Below are 23,087 nucleotides of genomic sequence, written 5' to 3'. Positions count from 1 at the left end.
CCGCTGCTGCCTCCCCCATAATGAAGGGAATAGGGGGGATGAGGACAGGAGACTAGGCGGAAGACCCTTCGGTCCAAATTTGCATACACGTGGAGATGGGGAAGGGGAACGGTGACAAGGAGAAAACACAAAAGCAACTCAATCTGGAGGACTTCAACAAACGCAGCAATCGGAGCGGTTTGATAGTGGACAGCACCGCGGCCCAGAAGAAAGGGGCCCACCCAAAGCCCATGCTGCTCACCACATCCTCAACCTCTATGGTTACCACCACTATTTCACCACCATCATCCGCCTCATCATCTATGCCACCTCTCTCCTCCCCCTCTCCTGCATCATCATCACAAGTCTCCTCTCCAGTAGCCTCACCACTGGCCCCACCGCACTGCTCCACAGTACTTTCCCCTCGTATCACCTCTACCTCTTAGTCAGCCACCCTTCATCACCTCGTTCGGCCTCGCTACTCCTACATACCACTCCCCCGCCTAGATCAAGCTGTCCCCACCCTTAGTACAACCTCAGCAGCCCACCTTCATTCCAACCCCTCTTGAGATCCAGTTCCCACCTGGACCAGGACATCTTAGGCCCCCACCAGATGCTTGGGACTCCCTATTGGCTGAGATACATAGCATTCGGGCCCGTCAGGCAGAGCTAACACATTACACCCAAGAGCAGGCCCCATACACCCAGGAGCAGGCTTGCATTATACACGAGCAGGGCACCCTTATCCAGGGACGCAGCGGGATGTTGCCCGCAAGGAGGAAAAATGGGCCGTGGTCTGAGATGGTAGGTTGTTGACCGGCACCCGTCGGGCTCCCACCCGTACCCCCTAGGGAGACGGGGCCTATGAGATTCAGGTTTTCGAGACCCTAGACTGCACCATTTGGAACTGTAATGGTACCTTATGGTCAGACCCAGGGAACTTCTCGGAGTCTTATATAGACGAGACATAGTCTTTTACACGGAGACACACCAGAGCCCAGAGCGTCCACTACCGATAGTCAGTGACTACACATGGGAGTCAGCCTTCAGGGATGAGACGAGGGATACAGGAGGAGTATGAGGATCAGGCGGGGTCGCAGTATTGTACAGGTCTTCCCTCGCTAGAGCCATCTCCATTGAGAGAAAGGATGCACACTCCGGATTCATGTGGATCTGGATCCGACGCACAGACACCCGTGACCTTTTCATAGCAATATGCTACTTCTCGCCAGACACAACCCACTTCGCCAGAGTGGCACGAGAGGAGGGTGAGACATCGCCATATGCACCCTTACATCAGGATATCCCAGACCTTTCAGCCCGTGGGGAAGTTCTCCTTGTTGGGGACTTCAACGCCAGGACGAGCACGTGCCAGGCACCACTCCTGGACTTCCGAGACGACTTTATCATGCTACCAGACATGGACCTAGATGGAGCAGGTATGACTAGGATCTCATTGGACCGACACGGGCCTGTTACACCATATGGACATGCGCTCCTTGATTTGGGCAGGATGCATGATCTCACCATCTACAACGGGCTTGACCTATGGCCCTCCTCAGGTGGTTTTACTTGCTTCCCACACGGGGGGGGCACTAGTGTAGTAGATTACATCATGGGATCCCTTACCTTCACTTCATGTATCACCGACTTCACCGTAGCTCCACTCCCTCTAGGAGCTGATCACACATACCTATTCTTCACTATCGCCACCCCACGCTTAGCCACACCACACACACCACATAGAAAGCACAACACCTACCACGACATACACTTTGATCACAGCCTCTCACCGGCCTACTCTAGACGCCTAAACAGACTCCTAACCTACATCGATCACATACCACTCATAGAGGACCATGCTGCCCTGATTAGTCGCACACTCCACGAGGCTGCCCTCCAAATCTTTCCCCACACCACATGGTCCACTAGACCACCACCTCTTGGTTCTGTACCCCGCAACAATTAGTACGATGCGGAGTGCAAGGCTTATTGCCAACAGCTCCCGACTTGAAACCAAATGTCACCTCCCGAACACACCAGACACGGTACGCAAGTGTCAGTGACAAAGATGCAAAATTTATGGGTCATTTTTGGCAGCAGTTATTCACAGCAGTGGATACTCTCCTCACACCTAGCACTGCTTACCACCTTGAGACAGATGGACGGTCAGAAAGGGTGAAGAAATGTCACCATAATGTAAATATCTTAAGTCAAAGTACAGTTGACCATTTATTTGATCATAGTTAAAGAGTTTTCCATCTGAGTTAATTATGGTCAAAAGAGTTTTTTTTGATGGTCAAAGAATTGACTACGGTCAAAGATACTTGACTCTGGTCAAGTAAACCTAACTTCGGTTGGGGAGACTTGGTTTATTACCAAGAGGACTAACTGCAGTTAACCAGAGAACCACAGAGCCAGAGAGTGTTGACTACGGTCAACGAGACTTGGTTTATTGCCAAGAGGGTTAACTACGGTTAACCAAAATGTACCAACTTCGGTTGGAGAGTTGTGCCAACTTCGGTTGGAGAGACTTGACTATAATTAAGGCGCATCGACCCTTGGTCAAAGCCCCTTAATTATGATCAAGAGCGTTGACTTCGGTCAACCAGAGAATAAATATATATTTTTATATTTGTTATGTGTGCACATGTGTTCAGTGGGGACACCCACCATGACTAGAATTAGTCCACAGTGTGTTATTTGCATGCAAAGCGCTAACAATTAATGGGTGCCATGGTGGTGCACTTTAATTAATTGTCGCAGGTACTAGGAAGAGTTATTTTCCTAAGCACTACAAGAGCCTAACAATAGTCTAGGAGGCGGTTCATCAATATCTTGATCAAAATCTTATTTGTGGACTTTGACTGCCTATTTGCTTTTGTTTTTTTTTTTCCAAAGAAAGGAACCTTCTATTAATGCTTGAAAGATTTCATACAAGACAACAGCCCTGAAGATGCTGAGTATGAAAAAACCAGAAAAGGCTGAAAGAAAAACCGGCTTGTTCCAAAGAAGCCCAGCTCACTGTCTAGGGAATCTCTGGAACTGGGGCTAACAGCCAAGTGGGGGGGGGGGGACTATACAGCCAGTGAATCCCTCGCGAAGTGAAGATGCAGAAAACACCTGCAGGCCAAGCCTTGCAGAAACAAGCACGCCTCTCAATAGTCACCTTGGAGCCTGGAGTCCCGCGCTCCCAAGTGGACTGTAGAGTGTAAATGATATCCTGCTAGATGGCAACCAAGGGGTCGTACATTGAAAGAAGCAGGCATTTCTTCGTCAAAATGAGAAGGAGCTTTTGCACATCTTGCACATCTTGTAAGGATTTTTGGCGGAGATTCCTTCAGCATAGGTCTCCATCACCCCTCACTGACACGAGAGTCTGGCACACGTATACACCCCATCTTTATGATGTCCCACACCAGCCCACTCCAAATCTCATACACACACCTCGCTCCACTTTGCACGTTGTTCACCCGAGGGGGAGTCAAGGACGCGACATTGAAACTGCACAATGGTCGAGCTAAGGATCACGAGGGGCTATGCACTGAGTTTATTGCATATGGGATCGACACGTCAGCCCCGATCCTAGCAAAGCTATTCAATGACGTTGTTTGCCTTGGCTTCCCCCGCACTTGGACACTCAACACCATCACCCCCATCCACAAGGCAGGGGATCCCATGGACCCGAGTAACTACAGGACTATGGACATGTGATGTCCAAGATCTATGCAGCTGTATTGGATGCATCAGTCAGCTTGTTCGTAGAGATGAGAGGGCTCAGAGTAGAGGGTCAGGCCAGTTTCAGGAAAGACCATGGGACTATGGATCACATACTCACACTCAGGAGTGTCATTGAGGAGGCCAGATCACGGAAGGAGAGGGTATATTGCTGCTTTGTGGATTTCCGCAAAGCCTTTGACACAGTACCTCGAGCTCGTCTCATCACACGCCTACAGACACTGGGATTTGATCATGAGATCATCTGGGCAGTCATGGCACTATATGAGAGAGTCTCAGGCCGAATTCGGACAGGCACAGGTTGGACAGATGAGATCTTGAGTACCATAGGGGTCAAACAGGGTTGTCCCTTATCACCAACCCTGTTTGGCCTCTACATCGATGAGCTTGAGACTTTCATGGGGGTGTTCGGAGGGACCAGTTGCTCACTTGCCGGGATCATTATCAGGATTCTTCTTTATGCAAATGACGTGGCACTCTTGTCGTCCACACCCGATGGGCTCCAGCGACACCTGGATGTACTGCAAGCTTTTTGTTTATCCCATGATTTGAAGGTCAACCTTGGCAAGACCAAGGTCATGATCTTTAACACCTCTCGAGCAAACATGCAACGGAAGCAATTTACTTTTACTTTCGGTGGGTCACCAATTGAGATCGTATCCTCATACACTTACTAGGGGGTCATCTTCTTTGGCCCGATCTTCATGATGAGACTAGCGATGTAGGCCAGACTGAGCAAGGGATACACCTCACTGGCTCGACTAGAGAGACAATGCTTCCACTCCCACTTCCAGGACCCTCGGACCAAGGCTCTTCTCTTGGACTCCTTGGTCCGACCAGCCGGTATGTATGACAGCCCTTGTTGGGGGCATGACATGTCAGAGATAGAGTGGACATGGGTGGAGCGCTTGCAGATCCTCATGCTCTCACGGATGATCCGGGGGAAACCGTCTGTACCACATCACATCATTCAGACCGAGTTTGGTGCTTCTCCACTCCAGCTAGATGCAGCCTTTTAGACCATCACATATCTACACCGGGTTAGATCATATGGGGTCTGCACATCAGGGAGACAGAGGTTGCCATGGTTGGCTCTCGATTCCTCCATGAGGTTGGCAACAAAGGGAGACGAGCGATGCTGGTATGCACGGACTCACAGATGGTTTGTGAGACTAGGGTTCCACATCGATACGATACCTCCTTTTCAGTACAGTTTAGATGCCCCTCTGGTACTCCCACCCACCATCCCGATTGGGCCACACACCAACCAGGTCATTCGAGAGGATATCCTGCAACTACACACCTTTAGGACCCGAGGGAGCTTCCAGTGAAGCTAAGTTTCTACAGAGATTACTGTCTTCGTATTTTAGAGGAGGGATTCATCACACCACCGAGGTACACTGAGCTTCATATGCCTCACTCACTACGGATCTCCATCGGACAGTTTCGAGTATCATCACACCGCCTCTGCATAGAGAGCGGCAGAGCAGAGGGGATTCCTAGGGAGCATCGCTTATGCATATTGTGTGGGAAAGGAGAGCACACACAAAGGGATAAGGAGACACCAAAAGTGGTGGAGCAAAAGCTACTCTAGCTTATTCCTCTATCATATATATATGAGTATACATGGGCATTGTACAAGTGGGTGGGCACACTGCCCTTTACCCCAACAACCTCCCACTTAAAGGCAGTGTGCCTTTAAGGGAGTATAGTACACATATAATACAATCAGCCATAGGCTGAAAAACAAGATGACCAGACTGTCATCCTATGCCCATCGTCACTTTACAATGTGCAAAGTGCATAGAGGATAAGCTGCTAGCAGACATCAGGTTTGCAGGATAGAAAATGACAAGCTGTAGATGCCTGTCAACCAAGATCTCATGCCAGATCTTACTGGGAGAGTGAACTCTCACCACCACCTGCTCCTGTGCTAAGTCCATAGCACCCGAACAGTCACTGTGCAAAGAAAATGTCTCTGTACCACCTGTGACCATAAGCACATGACCTACAATAGACCTCTGTTGGTCTACCCAACCTGCATCACCTACATGCTGCTCCTGGAAGCATAAGGACCTGATGTCCACGATCGCTTCCCTACTGCCAAAATCTGCCATAATCATGCTACTAACTCCCACTGCAACGGAAGCAAGAACCGGAAGTGTAGCCCCAATGGCAAACATGTGAGAACCAAGTCTCAACACAGTCATGGATGCATGAAGTACTATGGCTGCCATATCAACCATAACTTGCTGCTCAACTGATTTGTGATCGTCAAACCTGCTGTATTTCCAGTATGGAGCCAATACACGCAATGGAGTACTCAATAACTTCCCCCTCTTCATACTGAAACAACCAAGTATCTGACAAACATCATCAAGACCATGCAGCTCCCACTGCAAAGCATCCCTGTCCATAAGGAACCATATGGCAAGTAACCTCAGAAGGATAGCAACCTCCTGAATACTGAGACCATAACCTATCTCACTGCGCATCACATCCTGAGCTCTCATAACGATATTAAACCTATGAAGCCAAGCTCGAGGGGATTGCTTCTGGCCATGGAGGCACTTACGAAGCAAACATATCAATGATTCCTGCCCATGCGCAATATGACCCGAGTCAATAACTGCAGAAACCACATCTGTTTTCGCATAACCAGCCAATGGATCATACCGGGCATCATTAGCCAAGGTATCCTCCTCACCATGCACAGACTCATCCTCATTTGCAAGAGGCACTCCGCATCCTAGGAGTAAACTGTAACTGTCCATAGAAGATGCATCAACAATCTCCATAGGAGTATAAACCTGTGGAATACTCGAGACATCTGACCGTCTCTGACCAAAATCAGGAAGCAATCATGGCTGTCCCAACTTTTTAACCTGCTCACCGTGGGAAAAACCTCCCACTCCAAGGGATATGGGCTGTCCTTGCATAGAATTCGGAGGTATCAGTGCACTTACACCCTCCTGGAACACCACTCTCCTGCTATCCACAGTCCTAAGCTGTCTAAACATAGCATCCTCTCTGAAATAGACATTATGGCTGCGTATCAACTCTCTAGTTGAAGAATCCCATAACCTGTAGTCGCTACTGGACTCATTGTATCCAAGGAAGATACACCTCCTCGATCGGGAACCATGAGCATAAGCCTCGCAGCCAAACACACGTAAATGCTCACAACATGGTGCCTTGCCTGTCAAGAAGTCAAATGGCACTCTACCATTCAAAGATCTCCTGGGTGACCTATTAAGCAAGTATGCAGCGGTCTTACATGCCTCAGCCCAATAGCATTCGGTGAGACCTGCATACCGTAGCATGCTACCAATCTTGTCCAATAGAATGTGATTTATGCCTTCTGCCAAGGCATCATGAGCAGAAAGATGAGGAGTGGTCAACACCCTCCTGATACCAAGTGTATCACATAGATGCTGAAATCTAGGAGAGGTAAACTCTGCATCACCATCAGTCATCAAGCTCAATAGCTTCTTTCCTGACTGATTTTCAGCATTACCCAAGAAGTGCTGAAATGTATCATATACATCATGCTTTTGACGAATCGGATATACCCATATGTACTTTGTAGCAGCATCAATAAATGTCACAAAGTAAGAGGCGCCACCCAGTGAAACGGTAGGCATAGGCCCACAAACTGCACTATGAACCAACTGCAATGGCTCAACATACCTCTCACTGACTGTCTTCCTCACAAAAGAGGATCCTGACTGCTGATTATCATCACAATCATGACATAAAATTTGAGAGACATCCATAACAGGAATGTATCTCAATGTTGTAAGGGCTTCCATACCTGCAGTAGACATATGTCCAAGTCTGGCATACCATAAACTAACTGATGGCTGCTTACTAATCATAAGCATCTTATCCTGGACACCTGATACATGCAATGCATAAGATAATCCAACCCGTGATCCACTAGCCATAACCAGATTACCTCTAGCAATCTTCCATGCATGATCACCCAAAGAGACATGATAACCTGCCTCAACCAACTGTCCAGTACTGATCTTGCTTGTAGCAAGTCTTGGTATATGTCTAACCCTCTGTAGAACAAGAATAGAGCCACTAGGCATAACAAGGTGGATATCCCCATAACCATAGACGTCCATAGAATGATCAATGCCCATCAAACCACTCTCCACAATGCATTCCGGATATGCACTGAACCATGACCTATGAGGGGTCATATGACATGAAGCACATGGATCTAACATCCAATCAATGAGAATGGGTACATCAGTGGCCAAGAAGGAGGTGTCAGACATAAACAAAAGAATGCCTTCATCACTGCTACTGTCAGTGGAAACCCTGGCATCCACGCCTTGAAGCTCAAGATGCTTCTTCTCCTTCTTCCTATCATTCTTAACCTTGCTCTTCTTCTTGCATTTTCTTAGCCATTTCCAGCAATACTTTTTCATGTGGCCATACTTTCCACAATAGAAACATCTAACACAAGTCCGAGAGCTAGACTTGCTCTTGGAATTCCCCCTTGAACATGACCTGTTTCTACCAATTGATCTACCTCTGAAGTGCATATCAAGGCTGTATTTAAGCACATCAGGGCATTTCAACCCATCATGCTGTAACATAACACTATCGTGGTCATACATCCGGCATATACGAGTATAGAACTCATATGCATGGCAGTCTACACCCTGTACACCATCTTGTACCTGCAAGTAGACTGACTTCGAGAGTGATGACTGAATGATAGAGCATGCTTGCTCATCCATGTCATCCCAATCACTCTGTTTAATGCTATTAGGCTTGACACCTTTGCATTGAATGGGCTTATGCTGCCTTTTCTGCACTAACACATCATAAATCTGCTCTTTCCAATACTGAAAGTTTGATCCATCCAACCTCTCAATATCAAAGAGGGCACTACTAGCTGTAGATGCCATATCTGTGGCACAATAGCTCACAACCAAAGAGCAGTATAGTGCAATAGGCAACCCAAATGACCAAAAATATAGTGTTGCCCAGACCAATCAGGTCTCCAAATAAACTGGCTGATCCAATGCTCAAAAGCACTCAGCCATAAAGAGGCATAAACAAGAATATATGCATCCCAGTAACCTACCAATGCCTAGCAATCCAAGTAAGAAATGCACTGAACCAAATGAGTAATGCTTGCTCAACCAATGGCAATAGGAGCCTAGCTCAACTATCCATAAACATCAGTGTGGCATCCACCAATGCAAATCCATAATGCATCGAAATGGCATTTACTGCATCACCAATGCATCACCTCAAGTGTGCAATCCTTTGGCAACAAAATCAAGCATTCACCACCTGCCAAATGTGCCAAAGTGACTTGCCAAAATGCCAATAATGCCCTTGGACTGAAGTGAGATCCCAATCACTTTTTGTAATTTACTGTTGTGCAAGAGAAATCACATCCACTTTGGGCAAGATAACACGCTGTCCTTGTTTTTGAATGGTGATATCTTTTCACTGAAAGACCGGATGCCAAAGCTCTAAACAGCAAAGTTGTAGCTGGTAGAAAGATCTACAACTTATCAGTTGACCTCAAGAGCCAAATCCTTCTGGATTCTCAGATATTCTCACCTGAAAAACAGCTTCCTGCACATTGGTCACAAATAGACAGTAGACTGCAACTTTTTGTGGTCTTGCAGAGGCTGTAACTCCTGCAGCTTATACCGGATCAACTTGCTTCCAAAAGCAAAGTTGTAGTATGTTCTGTGAATTACAACTTTCCAGTTTGGCACAAAGTGCAATTTTGCACCAGGAAAGAGATATTCAGTCCTGAAAATGACTGTTTTGTCATAAAAAACAGCAACAGCAGCTTCCTTGAATGTTTACTGCCCTTTACAGCACTCATCTGCTCCGGCAAAACAGCCCCAAAAATGGTCAAAATACATCCTATAGATCACCCCGTATGTCAACTGCAACACCAGCAAAATGGCAAGTACAATGCCCAACCAAATCAGCCCCGAGAATGCTCACAGATCAGCAATAAAATAGCCCAAAAGCAATGGCAAAACAGCCCCGAATACAGTAACAAATCAGTCCCAAAATGCTGACCAACCAGCCCTAAAACAGCTCCAAACAATGCTAATCTGACAGTACATCCTCCTCAGCTGTTCAATGAACTGACATAAATACCACCATACATGTAGGTGTAAAACCGTCAAAATGTCCATTGAATCACTGTCAAAATGACCTCAAAGCATGTGTCCACAGTTGACAAAAGTATCTGCAATGGCCTCTGACAAGAGAACTCCTAACCTGAGTCTCTGTTATCCTACTGTCACTCGAGGAGACCTACACCTGTCCCCGAGCCAAGCCAAAACCAATTGAAAGAAACTAACGTTGTCTAATGCCTAGCACGGACAAGATGCAGCCAAATTATGTCCAACAGGACCCAAATGCACGGGAAAACACAAGCTAACAAAGCCCAACTGCAACCGAAAGAAGCTGCATAGTGCACAAGCACATATCCCACACAATGTCCACAAGGCATACTTCTGCAAAATGTCCTGCAAAGAGACCAAAATCAGCCAATGCTCAGCTCCAAGACCTCAAATGCAACACCGGCTCTCCCAGGCATACAACTGCATCAAACATGCAATCCAGAGGCTCCCCAACAGCTCCCAGATTAGCTAGAGACAATGGCAAAGAACTATGCCAAGACTGGAACCTGCAAGTGCCAAGAATGGCTATGGCACCAAAATAAGACCCAAATCTGCCGGGAGGAAACCTCGATGTGAGGTGATACGTAGCACAATTATAATTTTTTGAGGAAGCTTGGCCTCGACCGAATCGCAATCGGAGGACTGTGCGAACTGCAACAAGCAAAACTAACACTCTTTTACCCAGCAAAGGCGCCTAGCACAGACGCTTGATTTCCTCCCTCTTGCTCAAGTTTGAGGCTTATGGCCTCAATAGCCTTTGCCAAAGAGTAGATCCTGGTAAAAAACTATTGCTTGCAATCACGTATGAGCTCACAGTGAGCTCACAGTACCTTCACGACACACTTTGTAGCTTTCTGTAAGAAGCTTCTTCACTCCAAAACTGGTAACGTGACTAGATTTAGCCCTTTCACAAAGAGAAAAGCCCTTTCCCACATTGTAGAAGCTCCCTTGAGCTTTTCCTTCTCTCTACAGCAAAGGCAACAGCCTACAACAAAAACGACGTAGCCACCAACGACAACAGCTCTGAGCTCCTGCGTAGTAGCAGCACATCAACAAAGATAGTGCTCACGAGCCAAGTTGCCTCTGAGCTCCGAAGCTCTATCGTCCAGCCAACAATGCCCATGGATAAGTTCTGCAGGTTGCTGGAGCACTAGAGTGCTGGAAGATAACCCAAAGTGATTCTTGCAGCTGCATTGTAGAGCAAACAGATCTGGATGATGTCTAACCAAAATCTCTCCGTGAATGAGAGAATCGAGCTCTCCAAAGCTCCTGGTAGATCTCTCGAAGTAGTGCCCATTCTCCTCTCACCGAGCTCCTCGTAGATCGAACGCCATGGGCTCTGATACCAGTTGTGGGAGAGGAGAGCACACACAAAGGGATAAGGAGACACCAAAAGTGGTGGAGCAAAAGCTACTCCAGCTTATTCCTCTATCATATATATATGAGTATACATGGGCATTGTACAAGTGGGTGGGCACACTGCCCTTTACCCCAACATATTGTGCGACTGTCAAGAGGTTGAGTCGGAGGAGCATTTTATTTTCAGGTGCCCAGTGTACTACGAGATCCGAGGTCGCTACCACTGCCTCTTTAGAGACAGCTCCGGGCTCCTTTCCAGATTCCTCGCCTATCTAGATCAGAGATGCCTCGCGGCCTTCATTCACGAGGGGGTCCGACACAGAGAGTACTTACTCAGGCGACGAGGCTTGGCCACATCATCAGACACCTCTCAGAGCAGGATCACAGAGTTCTTCCCATCGAGTGGCATTGATTGTCCAGTCTCTACCCGTAGACGTGACAGGGACCCCGACTCGACGATTGTAGCACGACACAGGATACATCGAGGGGACACTCAGATCACTCTGGGAACTTCCTATCATTGTTTAGACCCGGGATACATCCCACGGGAGTCACGGTGGCTCTGGTCTTGTGTCGAGTCTCGTCCAGGAGACCGAGACGCATGGCGCCCCTTGACAGGCGCCAGCGTCCCATCACTGGCTATGCACCGCCAGGGCGACATGACATACAGAGAATTCCGCTCTGCTCCAGTCCTTTTCTTTTCATTGTTACATCCAAATGCATTTGATTATGTATGATCAGACGTAGGATTCAGCACGGGTGATGATGCTCGTTTCAGTAGCACCACCCTTACTGTGATTTGTATTAGGTTTTCTTTCAGTCTTATAGACCCATCGGTCTTCCGAAGACTCTAATAAAATTTCTTTCTTTCTTTCTTTCTGATTTATAAAGTATCCTAGAAATGCAACCTAAAGGGATATACAAGGAACATAAGGATCCATTTAAGGAGCAACATCAAATGTTAGATAGGTTCTTAATACCAAGACCACCAACGCCTCCTACCTTGATGCTGGAACACCTCTCCCAAGGGACAGCAATAAGCTGTTTTTGATCGGCCCCTCAACTGATCTAGAAGAAAACTCTTTTGCATTTTACCTCCTTAAAGTGTCATCGTCGATATAGTCTTGATTTGTACTAGGGTAGTTTGGCAATATGCTTCCCAATGCATCTTTGTCTAACAATGAAGGCAAATATGTTGAGTGCGTTCTTGCCAAGCTGGAGGCCAAGTTTATCAAATGGAAATGTCAACGCATATCTTTGGGAGACATGTGGTTGTGTGGTCAGTTCTCTCACATTATTTAATTTATCCTACAATGGTCTGTTTTTTTTTTGCAACTCTCCTGGTACAGAGTATATGTCCAACTTAACAATAACTGCAAAAAAGCTGCACACCAAGCACAAGAAGGCAGATAGATATATTTCTGTCTCCAAATGAGCATTTCACTGCTGCACACAGTATTTTGGAACCAGCTGCAGGCATTGTCACTTTGGTCCTGTAGAATAGGTGAGCTATGAGTAGCTCAATACTGCTACAATCAAGCAGTTACTCCTGCACCCAAAACGAAAATCAATGTATAATTGGGTTCCAATAATTCTAGAACTTGTTCCATTGTAAGCATTCAGTTTGGGACATGCTATAGGGTTATATAGCTCTTTCCCTTTAGCTGTAGATATGATAGTAAAGTATGATGCAAAATGGTATTGTTCTGGAAAAACAATTATGGATGCAAGGAGAAAAGCACAATTCAGGTTGGTCAAATCATGTAAGATTTTGATTAAAAGCATTAATAAGAATTAGGTCCAAATACAAATGCTTACTCCATAAAGAAAGGTGGTTTTTCAACAACATCATGACCAATATTGATTATGAGGTCTGCTTTCTCAATGCACAGATGTGGATAGTCCATGGCAGACAGCGCACAACACCCAAGATAAAGTGGATGAGCCTCTGCAAGACAAAAAGCATTTTCACATCAGTTTCTATGGTTCCTTTCACTTAAATGTAGAAGAGGGGGACATATCAGTGCTTCATCATAATTAATGTTGGACAGAAGGACAAGTGAAACAATGTTAACTCTATCAGTTTAACAGTCTTCTTTGACCACCATGCTTACGAATAGAGATACTACATTTAGCATATTCTGAGATGAAATGAAGATCAGAGGAAAGCACGTGTAAAACTTAATGCCCTGGCAAGCCTTGATCACCGTACTGCTCAGAGAAAGCACATGTGTAAAGCTTAACGCTCCCTCAGTGCTCTCCTTCCTGACCCTACTGCTACCATCCCCTCACTTTCTCTTTGTTTGCCCCTTCTCCCTCACATTCGGTCCCTTGCCAGTTTAATTGCCTTTCTTGATTTCCGTGCATTAAAACAAGCCTGCGAATAGGCAATTCAAAAATAGCTGTAGCAATGCAGAAGTAAGGTATAAACAAGGGAAAAACACAAAATCTCTTGCCCTATGGCTTGCAACTGTGGCTCGCTTACCTTCACCTTTCTTGCTACCCTCTCCTTGCTGCTAATTCCTTTCCATGCTACTTAATGCCTTTCTTCATGCCTTTCTTCCCGCATTCTCTGCCCCCTTCTGGGTCCCTCCCTCCCTCTCTTTAGGATATAGAGATATTCCTCGTTTGCAGAAGCAGAAGGCCATCCTTGTTACAACATCTAGATAAACCAGAGAGTTGAGTGAAGGTGCATAGTGGAGAAGAAGAGAGAGAGGGTAGGCTAGGGAGAGAGATAATAATACTCAAAGAGAGACATAATGAAAGGGAAATGAAATAGCAAGAGCAATGAACAAAATGAAAGTACTCACACGTAGACCAAAGAGCTTGTAGGCTTGATACTTGATTGATTTGACACTAGACAAGTACAGCTCTTATCTGGAGCACACACACACATATGAACACCAATGCATATAGGATAGCTCCCAATATGACACCTAGCATCCATAGGACACACTAGACTAGAACTCACACTAGAACACACCAAATTGACTCATCTTGACTCCATTTCCTAACACCCCCCCATTGAGGAAAGATGAGTGACTACTAGAATGGAACCAAGAACATGACAATGATGGTCATCGAACTGTACAATGATGGTCTAGACATGGCTCCCATGCTAACTTAGAGGCAAGTGAGCAGCATGGCTCAGAGGCTAGTGAGCATGGTACAGACTCAGAGGCTTACCTAGCATGGCTCAGAGGCTCATCATGCATGGATGCATGACCAACTCAAAGGTCTAGGAGACCAATGCACCAACATCCTGGAACTCACATGCCAAGCCTAATAAATAGACCTGTCAAAGCTAATACATGGCTCCCACAGTACATCCCCCTCCTGGCTCCAAGGACTACATAGGGACATGGAGCCACACACCATAAATATAAAAGCAATACATCATTTTAGGAGGCCTATCCAAGGCAGAGGACCTTTATTGACTCAACACAAATGATTTATTGCATTCATTTTTTGAAAACATCCCAGGGCAGAGTACCCAAATAGAACATGCTTAGAAAATATATGGATCATCATCTCCATCGTCCTCTGGAGGGAAAGAGAGATGTCTGATTTCAGCAATAAGTACATGAACTTGTGTCAGAGGGTCATCATCTTCATCGTCACTAGTGGCGGTTGCAACCCAACTGGCATGATCTTTAGTTTGCTGTTTGGTAAGCTTCTAGTAGCATGTGTCCTTCGTATGACCAAGCTTGTGACACCATATCATCAAAGGTAGTCGTGGCAAGCCTAAGTATTTCAAGAGTATGCTCAAAACGAGTGACTCCTTCTATACTCTTCATGAGGACAGCCATTTTGTCCTCGTCATCCGAGAAACCCTTCAGGCTGGAAGTTGTTGCACAAGAGATTGCATTTTTGCTAAATGTGCACTCAAGGTATCACTATCATCCATTTTTAATTTATAAAATTACAACTTCAAGAAAACCTTGGAGTTTGTGATATTGTTACCAAAAGATTCTTGAGACGCACCCATATCGCCTTGGCCGTTGATTTGAAGTCGATGTGATGAATCAAAGTATCATCGAGGTAAAGTTTGATGATAGCAATAGCTTTTGAGTTGTGTTGCTTCCATTTCTTGAGTTGTTGAGGATCCGTTGTGGGAGCGTCATCCTCAATAGCATCCCATACATTTTCTTTCATGAGGAGCAACTGAACCTTAGTTTGCCAAATAGGGTATCCTTCCCCCTTGAACTTCTCCACGAGCAATGAGTTTGAAGAGAGAGAACTCATTGTGTACCTCGGGAAATGGCAATTTCACTTTAGGACCAGGAAAAGAGATGATACTGAGGGCTGGAACTGAAGGCAGAAGAGGCGGAGGATAGAGATGTCATCGTACGGGAGATGGAGCAGCAATTTGTGGGCAAAATGAGGATAGCTCAGCCAAGAGGCAATGAGTAGCAATGGCACGCATAATGACACCAATGGTCGATGTAGGAGCCGCTCTCTTCAAGTAGGTCGTTTCTTCAAAAACAGGCTCCAAATGAGGTCATTTTTAGAGCAACTAGCAGTAGAAACATCTCCACATCTTTGGGTTTAGATTTGGAGTCTCTAATTAGTGCCAATCCATCTCGGTACACTGTCCATTTTCCAGCTTTGCGTGAATCTGTCACTTTGGTAAGTTCAATATTCCTTTGTTTGAGACGAGTGGGAGTAAGCATTCCAACAAATAGGGTAAAGCCTTCATAAAAACAAAATAGAAACAATCCAAGGAGATCCAGCACCTACCGTAATAAAGTAACTAGGACTCTCCCAAATCATCACCATGAATGATAAAGGCAACTTCAATGCATATCACGTCATCAAACTGTTGGAGATATCATAGTCAAAGAGTGTGTTGGTGTGTAGTACTAGGTGATCTAGTACACTAGTCTATGTGTGTGTATCTTGTGTAAGTGCCACGTGTCATTATGGGACTTAATCCATATGCACTAGGTGCTAGTGTGTGAGTAGCATACATAAGGCTTTTACTTCACTTGTCTTGTCATACTTGATGAATGAATGAAAGTCTTCTTCATGTCTTCATTTGAGTATTATTTTTACATTATGCATTGGTGTAGATGCTCATTTGGTAGCTCCACCCTCACAGTTTGATTGTATCAAGGTTTCACGATCTCATAGACCCATCGGTCTTCTGAAGACTTTAATAAACTTTCTTTCTTTCTTTCTTTCTCTCTCCCTTCACCAGGTTTCTAACATGGTATCAGAGCCACCTTCCATAGCCGCCACGTCCCCCTTGCCCTAACCCTAATTTGTCACTTTAGCTCTTTTCTCTCTTACAACCACCTCAGTTCCGCCTCCTTCCCTTGCAACCCTTTGCAGTCCTACCTGCCCACCTAGAACCTCCATGGCCACCTCCATAGCCGCCTCTTCTTGCAGCCCTTTTCGAGTCCATTTCTGCCCGTCTAACCTCTCCACAGCCTTGCTGGTCGGCTGCTATTGCAAGCTACGCCTACACGTGTGGAGGTTTAGGCAACTTTAGCGCCTTGTAAGCTAGTTGGTCGGCACAGTCTTCAAGGCCCGCATGCACGTGTGGAGCTCTCCATCGCCGAAGTCAAGCCGCCGTACCAATCATTCATATGACTGACCGGTCTGCTACATCTGCATGCATAACTGCCATACGACTGATACCTACCAACTGCCGTATAGGCGTATGACCTACCCATATAGTTCATGCTTTGGAGCTGCTACTGCTCACGACATTTTGGAGGTGCTGACTTCACCTCTACTCCAGCCCACGACTTGATCCATGCAGATTTCGGACCTCTAGTTGCATTTTTTGCAATATCTGCTCAGATCTTCCAAAATTTTAAGGGCTTTTATGATGTGAGGGCTCCTAAGTGTTGCAAGAACACTCTCCTGCAAGAAATTTTGAAAAGCCCCAAAATTTCCCAAACCCTAATTTCGAGGCTCTTCTTCACATTCGGTGACTCTCCGATCGGCACATTGAGAGTCATGACATGATGTCTGTTGGTAGCTGCTCCTATGGCCTTCATCGACACATCATTCAAGGGCATCCTCACCTAGTTTTTCACCGACATACCTCTTTGAATTAGAATGTGCACACTCTTGTGCGGTAGCTACTTCGAGATCATGGGTTCTCTGCCCTTGCTATGCATAAAATGAATGAAAAAATTTCTATGTTGGAGTTAAAGGATCTTTGCCTTGAGTAGTCTCTCTAATATGAATGTTTGAAGAGTTAATAAGAGGTACTGTGCCCTGGGTTGTCCCCCAAAAATGATTGTATTGTGTTTTACTTTGGTTGATGGTATCAACCACCTAGTTCAGAGTAAGGGGGGATGACGAGTGATGGTTTGCCCTTGCCGGTCACAGGCTAACTGAGAAGTCACTATCACACGGGAGGTGTTGGATATGCTCTTTGCAAAATTGCGGTGGAGGGGGGATCAGTCTACTCTTGTGTGTTGGGTCTAACACTCTTTGCTCTGAAGGGCGGTGTTGGAGATATCATAGTCAAAGAGTGTGTTGGTGTGAAGTGTTAGTGTGTAGTACTAGGTGATCTAGTACTAGTCTATGTGTGTGAGTCTTGTGTGAGTGCCACGTGTCATCATGGGACTTATCCCATATGCATTAGGTGCTAGTGCGTGAGTGAGTAGCCTACAAAAGGCTTGTACTTCACTTGTCTTCTCATACTTGATGAATGAATGAAAGTCTTCTTCATGTCTTCATTTGAGCATTATTTTCTCACACCCTAACTCTCTCTTTCTCTCTCTGTCCCTTTACCATGTTCCTAACACAAACTAGAAAATATCCAATCCCAGAATTTGAGAATTAAGGAGGTATTAATGTAACGAATGAGGAGGATTTTCCTGCCTTGCAACAAGAAAAGCCATACATTCAGCAACTCAAATGTTTTGATGTGCATGGTCAGGCACATAAAGTTCACAAGCTGAAAAAGGCGCTTCATGGATTAAAGCAAGCCGGTACAAAAAGATTCATGCCTATTTCTTGTCCTCCCTCCTCTTTCTCTGTAGAAGCTTGTTGTCTAATATTGTAGCAAGGAGAAAGCCTACTCACTCTCTCTCTACTTGGTAATAACTGAATTGACAGAATAATGCACTCAAACACAAGTGGTACTGTGCATTGAGTGTGAGAATCTGAGGGAGGAATATAAAGGGCCTCCGAAGAGGGTAATTATAACTGAATATCTGTCTGCCCAGTTGGGCTGAATACATCTGAAAGAATAAGTACTGTATGGATGGGTTGAACCCTCACTCCAAAAGGAAAGGAGAGAATACTGTATAGAGGGGAATCCCTCACTATAGAGCTGGAACTGAGGGCTGCGGGATGCAGTCCCTTGCTGCTGCTCTAACCGGGACTGAATCGGTCTGCTGGAACCTTGTAAAAGGTGCGGGAAGGCTGCTGGTCTGCTGCTGCCTATTGGGCCCTGATCCTGGTTGAAGACCTACTCCTGCTGGATCCCTAGAAGCCTTGAAGTTTGGATGAATGGAGAGGCCATCTTACCAAGGATGCATCCCTCACAGGCATGAAGAGGAGGTGACTCCAAAGGAGGCAATGCATCAACCATAGCATGCTTCTGAAGTGTCATCAAGCTGCCATAGCTCATGTGCCCATATCTGGCATGCCATAACTCCACATTCTGCATGGCAGCAGTGGGAGTGCTTACTGCAAGTGCAAGATCGGATCTTTTCTCATAAATATCAAGCTGAAAAAGACCCTGTTACAAAGTGCCACACAACATCAAAGCATAATCATTCTCTTTGTCTCGAACTACACACTTAACATCATCAAATATGACCTGAAATCCTCCTCGATTGAGAGAGGACCTGAAAGTAAATTCTTCTTTATACCTGGCACAAAGAACATCAGTAATTCTGAAATCTTTGCCATCCGTGGATGTATTGTTAGAAACATGGTGTGTGTGTGTGTGTAAGCAAGGCCACTTTGCTGGTTATGACATATTTTATGCTGGTACAATCACTTTTCGGGAGTATGCATGCTGGTGAAACATGATATGCAGCCCACGGTTGCTTACAATGACCCCCAGGGTCACTGGATGGTGATCAGATGCACCTATCATGCTGATCTTTATGAAATAGCATTTGTCTGTGCCTCTCAAACTTCTGCGACAAGAGCTCGAATGTGGGCCTCCCTCAAACAATATCCATGGCTGTCTAATGCCTTTTTGTGTGGAGACTTTAATAACTCGCCTGCCATTCAAGACAACACCACTCATCGTTCTCACATGATCCCCACTAAGCTTCGACATTGGGAGGATATGCTTTCTTTCTTGCATGCAGAAGATTTATGGCTCTCAACAAGGGATAGAGATATGGGCTATACATACCGTCACAATGCCTTTACTCATTACTGGGCTTGACTTGATAGGTGGTATTTGTTGCATGCTCAGCAGTATGCTAGCTTCACATGTGCACTATGGGTTGATCATTCCCTTTTGCTATCTGATCACTTTCTAGTATGCTTGACATTATCTATAACACGTTTGACAGATGATATGCCTTTTTTTGGTCATCGCCTACTCCATGTTAATAGTGCTTATTGGCTTCATCGACAATTTCAGAACATGGTGAGAGTGGCTATCCGCCCCCTCCTCTTACATGCTCAGGAGGACATGGATTTCGCTTGGATCAATCTTGCCCATCGTTTGCAGGCTGTTATTCAAGATTATGGACGGAGTTACATGGGAGACCTCAGGCTTAAGCTGAAATGGGCTCAATCTCACAAACAACAAATATATGTAATCAGCTCTTATAGGCAGCTCACCTCCTCTGAACAGGATTCTTGTGCTTATGCGGTTCATATCATCCATCAAAACGATCTTCGCAAATTAAAGAAGTGGCAAATCCGAGCTCGCATGAAACCCCTTTTGGATAAGGGCTGCTCCTCCAAAGCCTTCTTCAAAAGCCTGCATGCGGATAGGCGAAAGGAGGATATTTGTAGGATCAAGCAAGATGATGGCACCTGGACTACCTCCAAACAGAATTGGAATTGCAATGCTCTAGTCATTTCTAGCATCTCTTTTCTCCTCAGCCTGATCATTCAATGCAAGTGAATGCAGCTAGGTCTCAATTTCTTATGCATGTTCAGCCTATATTGTCTCCGCAACAGGCTCATGAATTGGAGCAGCCCTTTATGCTTAATGAACTGGATGATGCTTTGAGTCATTTACGTAAAGGCAGCTCTCCTGGTTGGGATGGATTGACTGTTGAAATTTTCCGTGCATTTTGGGGTGATCTCAAGAACACTCTGCTTCTTATGATCAATCATGCTTGGGCAAAACAATCTCTTCCTCCTTGGAAACATGGCCTTGTCAAATTGATCCCCAAAAAAAGGTTGTGTGAGACAATGGCTGATTGGCAGCCCATATCTTTTATGCCAGTCATTTACAAACTCATTGTCAACATGATTGTCCTCAGGATTTGATTTATCTTGCAAGCAGGACTTCATCCCAGACAGTATGGGTTTGTTCCCAGAAGACAGATTACTGACAATATCTCCAATGCTTTGCTTGCAATTGAGTATGGCAAATATTCTAAACAAAATGTTCTCATTCTGCAAGTGGACATTGCGAAAGCATTTGATACTGTCCATTGGAATTTTATTTCTCATACTATGCATAAATTGGGATTTGGCCCTCGGCTGGTCCATATTATTTACTGGCTCTATTCGCATGCCAACGCGCAGTGTTTGCTTGGTGGTGGGTTGTCAAGAACATGGACTATGACCCGCTTAGTGAGACAGGGTTGCCCTCTTAGTTCGCTACTGTATGCCATTGCTACTCATCCGTTATTGTTGCATATGGACCATCTTGCAGATACAGGACAACTTCATGGCTTGCAAATTCCAGGGGCACAGCCGTTTCTTGCGCAGGCATATGCTGATGATTCATATTTCATGCCCAGGAATTCTCAAAATGATCTCTCTCATTTGATGCATACTCTGAACGATTTTGGCATAGCTGCTGGAATGCATATTAACTTCTAGAAATCAAATCTTCTAGCATTGAAAGAAGCTGATTGGCATGCACTTCTCTGGCCAGGCCACATTATCTCTTCCCATACTATTGTGAGGCATTTAGGGTATCCCATTGGCTGGAATATCACCCCTCAACAACAGCTCAAATGGGTGCTTCAAAAGATAAACAAGAAGCTGGAATACTGGCATTTGCCCACTTGGCCTCTACATGTTCGACTTTGGATAGTATAGTCTATCATTATGGCATATGTGCAATTTTATCTGCCTCTTCTTCCTTGGTCTTTTAAGCATTTGGCTTCCTATATGTCCCAGGCTATGGAGATATTTTGGAAAATCAAATCTCACAAAAAGGCTTTGCGACTACTTGCCATGCAGTCTGTTTGTTCTCCTAAGACTCATGGGGGACTGAATATTCTCAATCTTCAGTTTCATATGTTGGCAAGAACCATGCATATGCGCATTGGATTACAGATCACTGGGAAGCAGTCATGACCACATTTCAGGGGAAAATTCCTGGCTGTCCTGTTTCTACTGCTTTTATTCATGATTGGAAGAGAATTCTCTCTTATGCTAAATGGTCAAGTGCTTCTTCCCATCATGGTAATTCTCTTCCCTTGGAAAGCATCCATTGGAGCAAGGTGTTTGAATCGCCTCTTGCTTTACAGGCTCCTATTAAAGCATATAATCTTATGAAATTGGGCATAAGATTTGTTGGAGATGTTGTGGATCAACACGGTTATGTGCTTTCATTTCCACAAGCTTGCAGGACATTCCCCTTGGGTCTGCATCATAGGCCCATTTGGAGAATACTTACAACTATGTTGCAGCGATTTGTTCCTGTTCCTCCACTGTGTTTGTACAGGACAGATTACTGGACTGGAATCTGACTTCCTTATCTCCCGCTACCTGTTCACTTTCAATGCATAATCTGGCCTCCTCGATGGTTTACAGATTTCTTCTTCCACCGCCGTGGATTGATAAGGATGCCAACACTCTTTGGAGTTTGGATAGGCCTTTATCTTGGTAGCAATCACAACTCAATAAAATCTGGAAAGCTAAATTGCCATTGAAATAGAGGCTTTTCTTTTGGAGATGTATAGTGGGAGCTTTCTCCATTGGGGTGAAATTGGCAGCATGTCGCATTGCTTCCCCTTCCTGCCCCCGTTGCTCTCATCACCGAGAGACAGTTCCCCATTTGTTATGGTCTTGCCCGCATTCTCAGATATTGATCACTCATGTCTCTCATTTGCTGCGGCTTCGGTTTCCCTCTATCAGATTCGGGAAACTCTTCTGGATGTTTGGATCCTTCTCATCTCAGATGTCTCCATTCCTCCTTTTCTTTCACTGGGCTCGTTTTTGGGTTCTCTGGACTATTTGGACACAGAGATTGCATTCTAGGATGGGACAACAGTTTCCTCAGTCATATGCTTTCTTCAGAATGTCCCTCAAGCAATCTTTATATGACAGTTATGGTGCGAGGGACTTGGATGCTACTAGCCTTGAAGTGTTTTCTGACTGTTTTGAGTTCTTCCATTAGGCTCTCTTTTGGAGTCTAATGTCATGTACATTGATTTCATGTTAATAATATAGTTACTGGTTTCACAAAAAAAAAAGTGTGTGTGTAAGCTACACAGTTTTTGGTTCTGTCCACATACTTGCACCTTCATTGCTCTCATCCGACAGAGGCTTCGAGCGAGATTTCCTACTGCTACTTTTGGCAGGCTTTTTTGGTTGTTTGGTTTTCATCCACTGAGACAGGGTTTTGATTTGTTTTTTATATGGGTACGCTACTGGGCACTATGGACTTTATGGATGGAAAGAAAACATAGAGTCTTTGGTGAT

General features: G+C 45.3%; 1 protein-coding gene across 1 annotated transcript in view; it reads right to left on the bottom strand.

Moving 5' to 3' along the window:
• Nucleotides 1-23,087, bottom strand: part of LOC147891993 (uncharacterized) — a 341,384-nt gene that overhangs the window by 267,638 nt on the left and 50,659 nt on the right. Inside the window, exon 6 of the mRNA XM_087388335.1 lies at nucleotides 13,077-13,206. Within this exon, the coding sequence (XP_087244461.1) occupies nucleotides 13,077-13,206 (130 nt within the window). The remainder of the gene's footprint in view (nucleotides 1-13,076; nucleotides 13,207-23,087) is intronic.

The sequence above is a fragment of the Dipteris shenzhenensis genome, chromosome 17 (assembly GCF_047967505.1).
Source record: "Dipteris shenzhenensis isolate YYH24624 ecotype China chromosome 17, Dip_SZ_1.0, whole genome shotgun sequence".
Taxonomy (NCBI): Eukaryota; Viridiplantae; Streptophyta; class Polypodiopsida; order Gleicheniales; family Dipteridaceae; genus Dipteris; species Dipteris shenzhenensis.
Note: the sequence above shows the minus strand (reverse complement) of the source record. Positions and strands in the feature narration are given on the sequence as shown.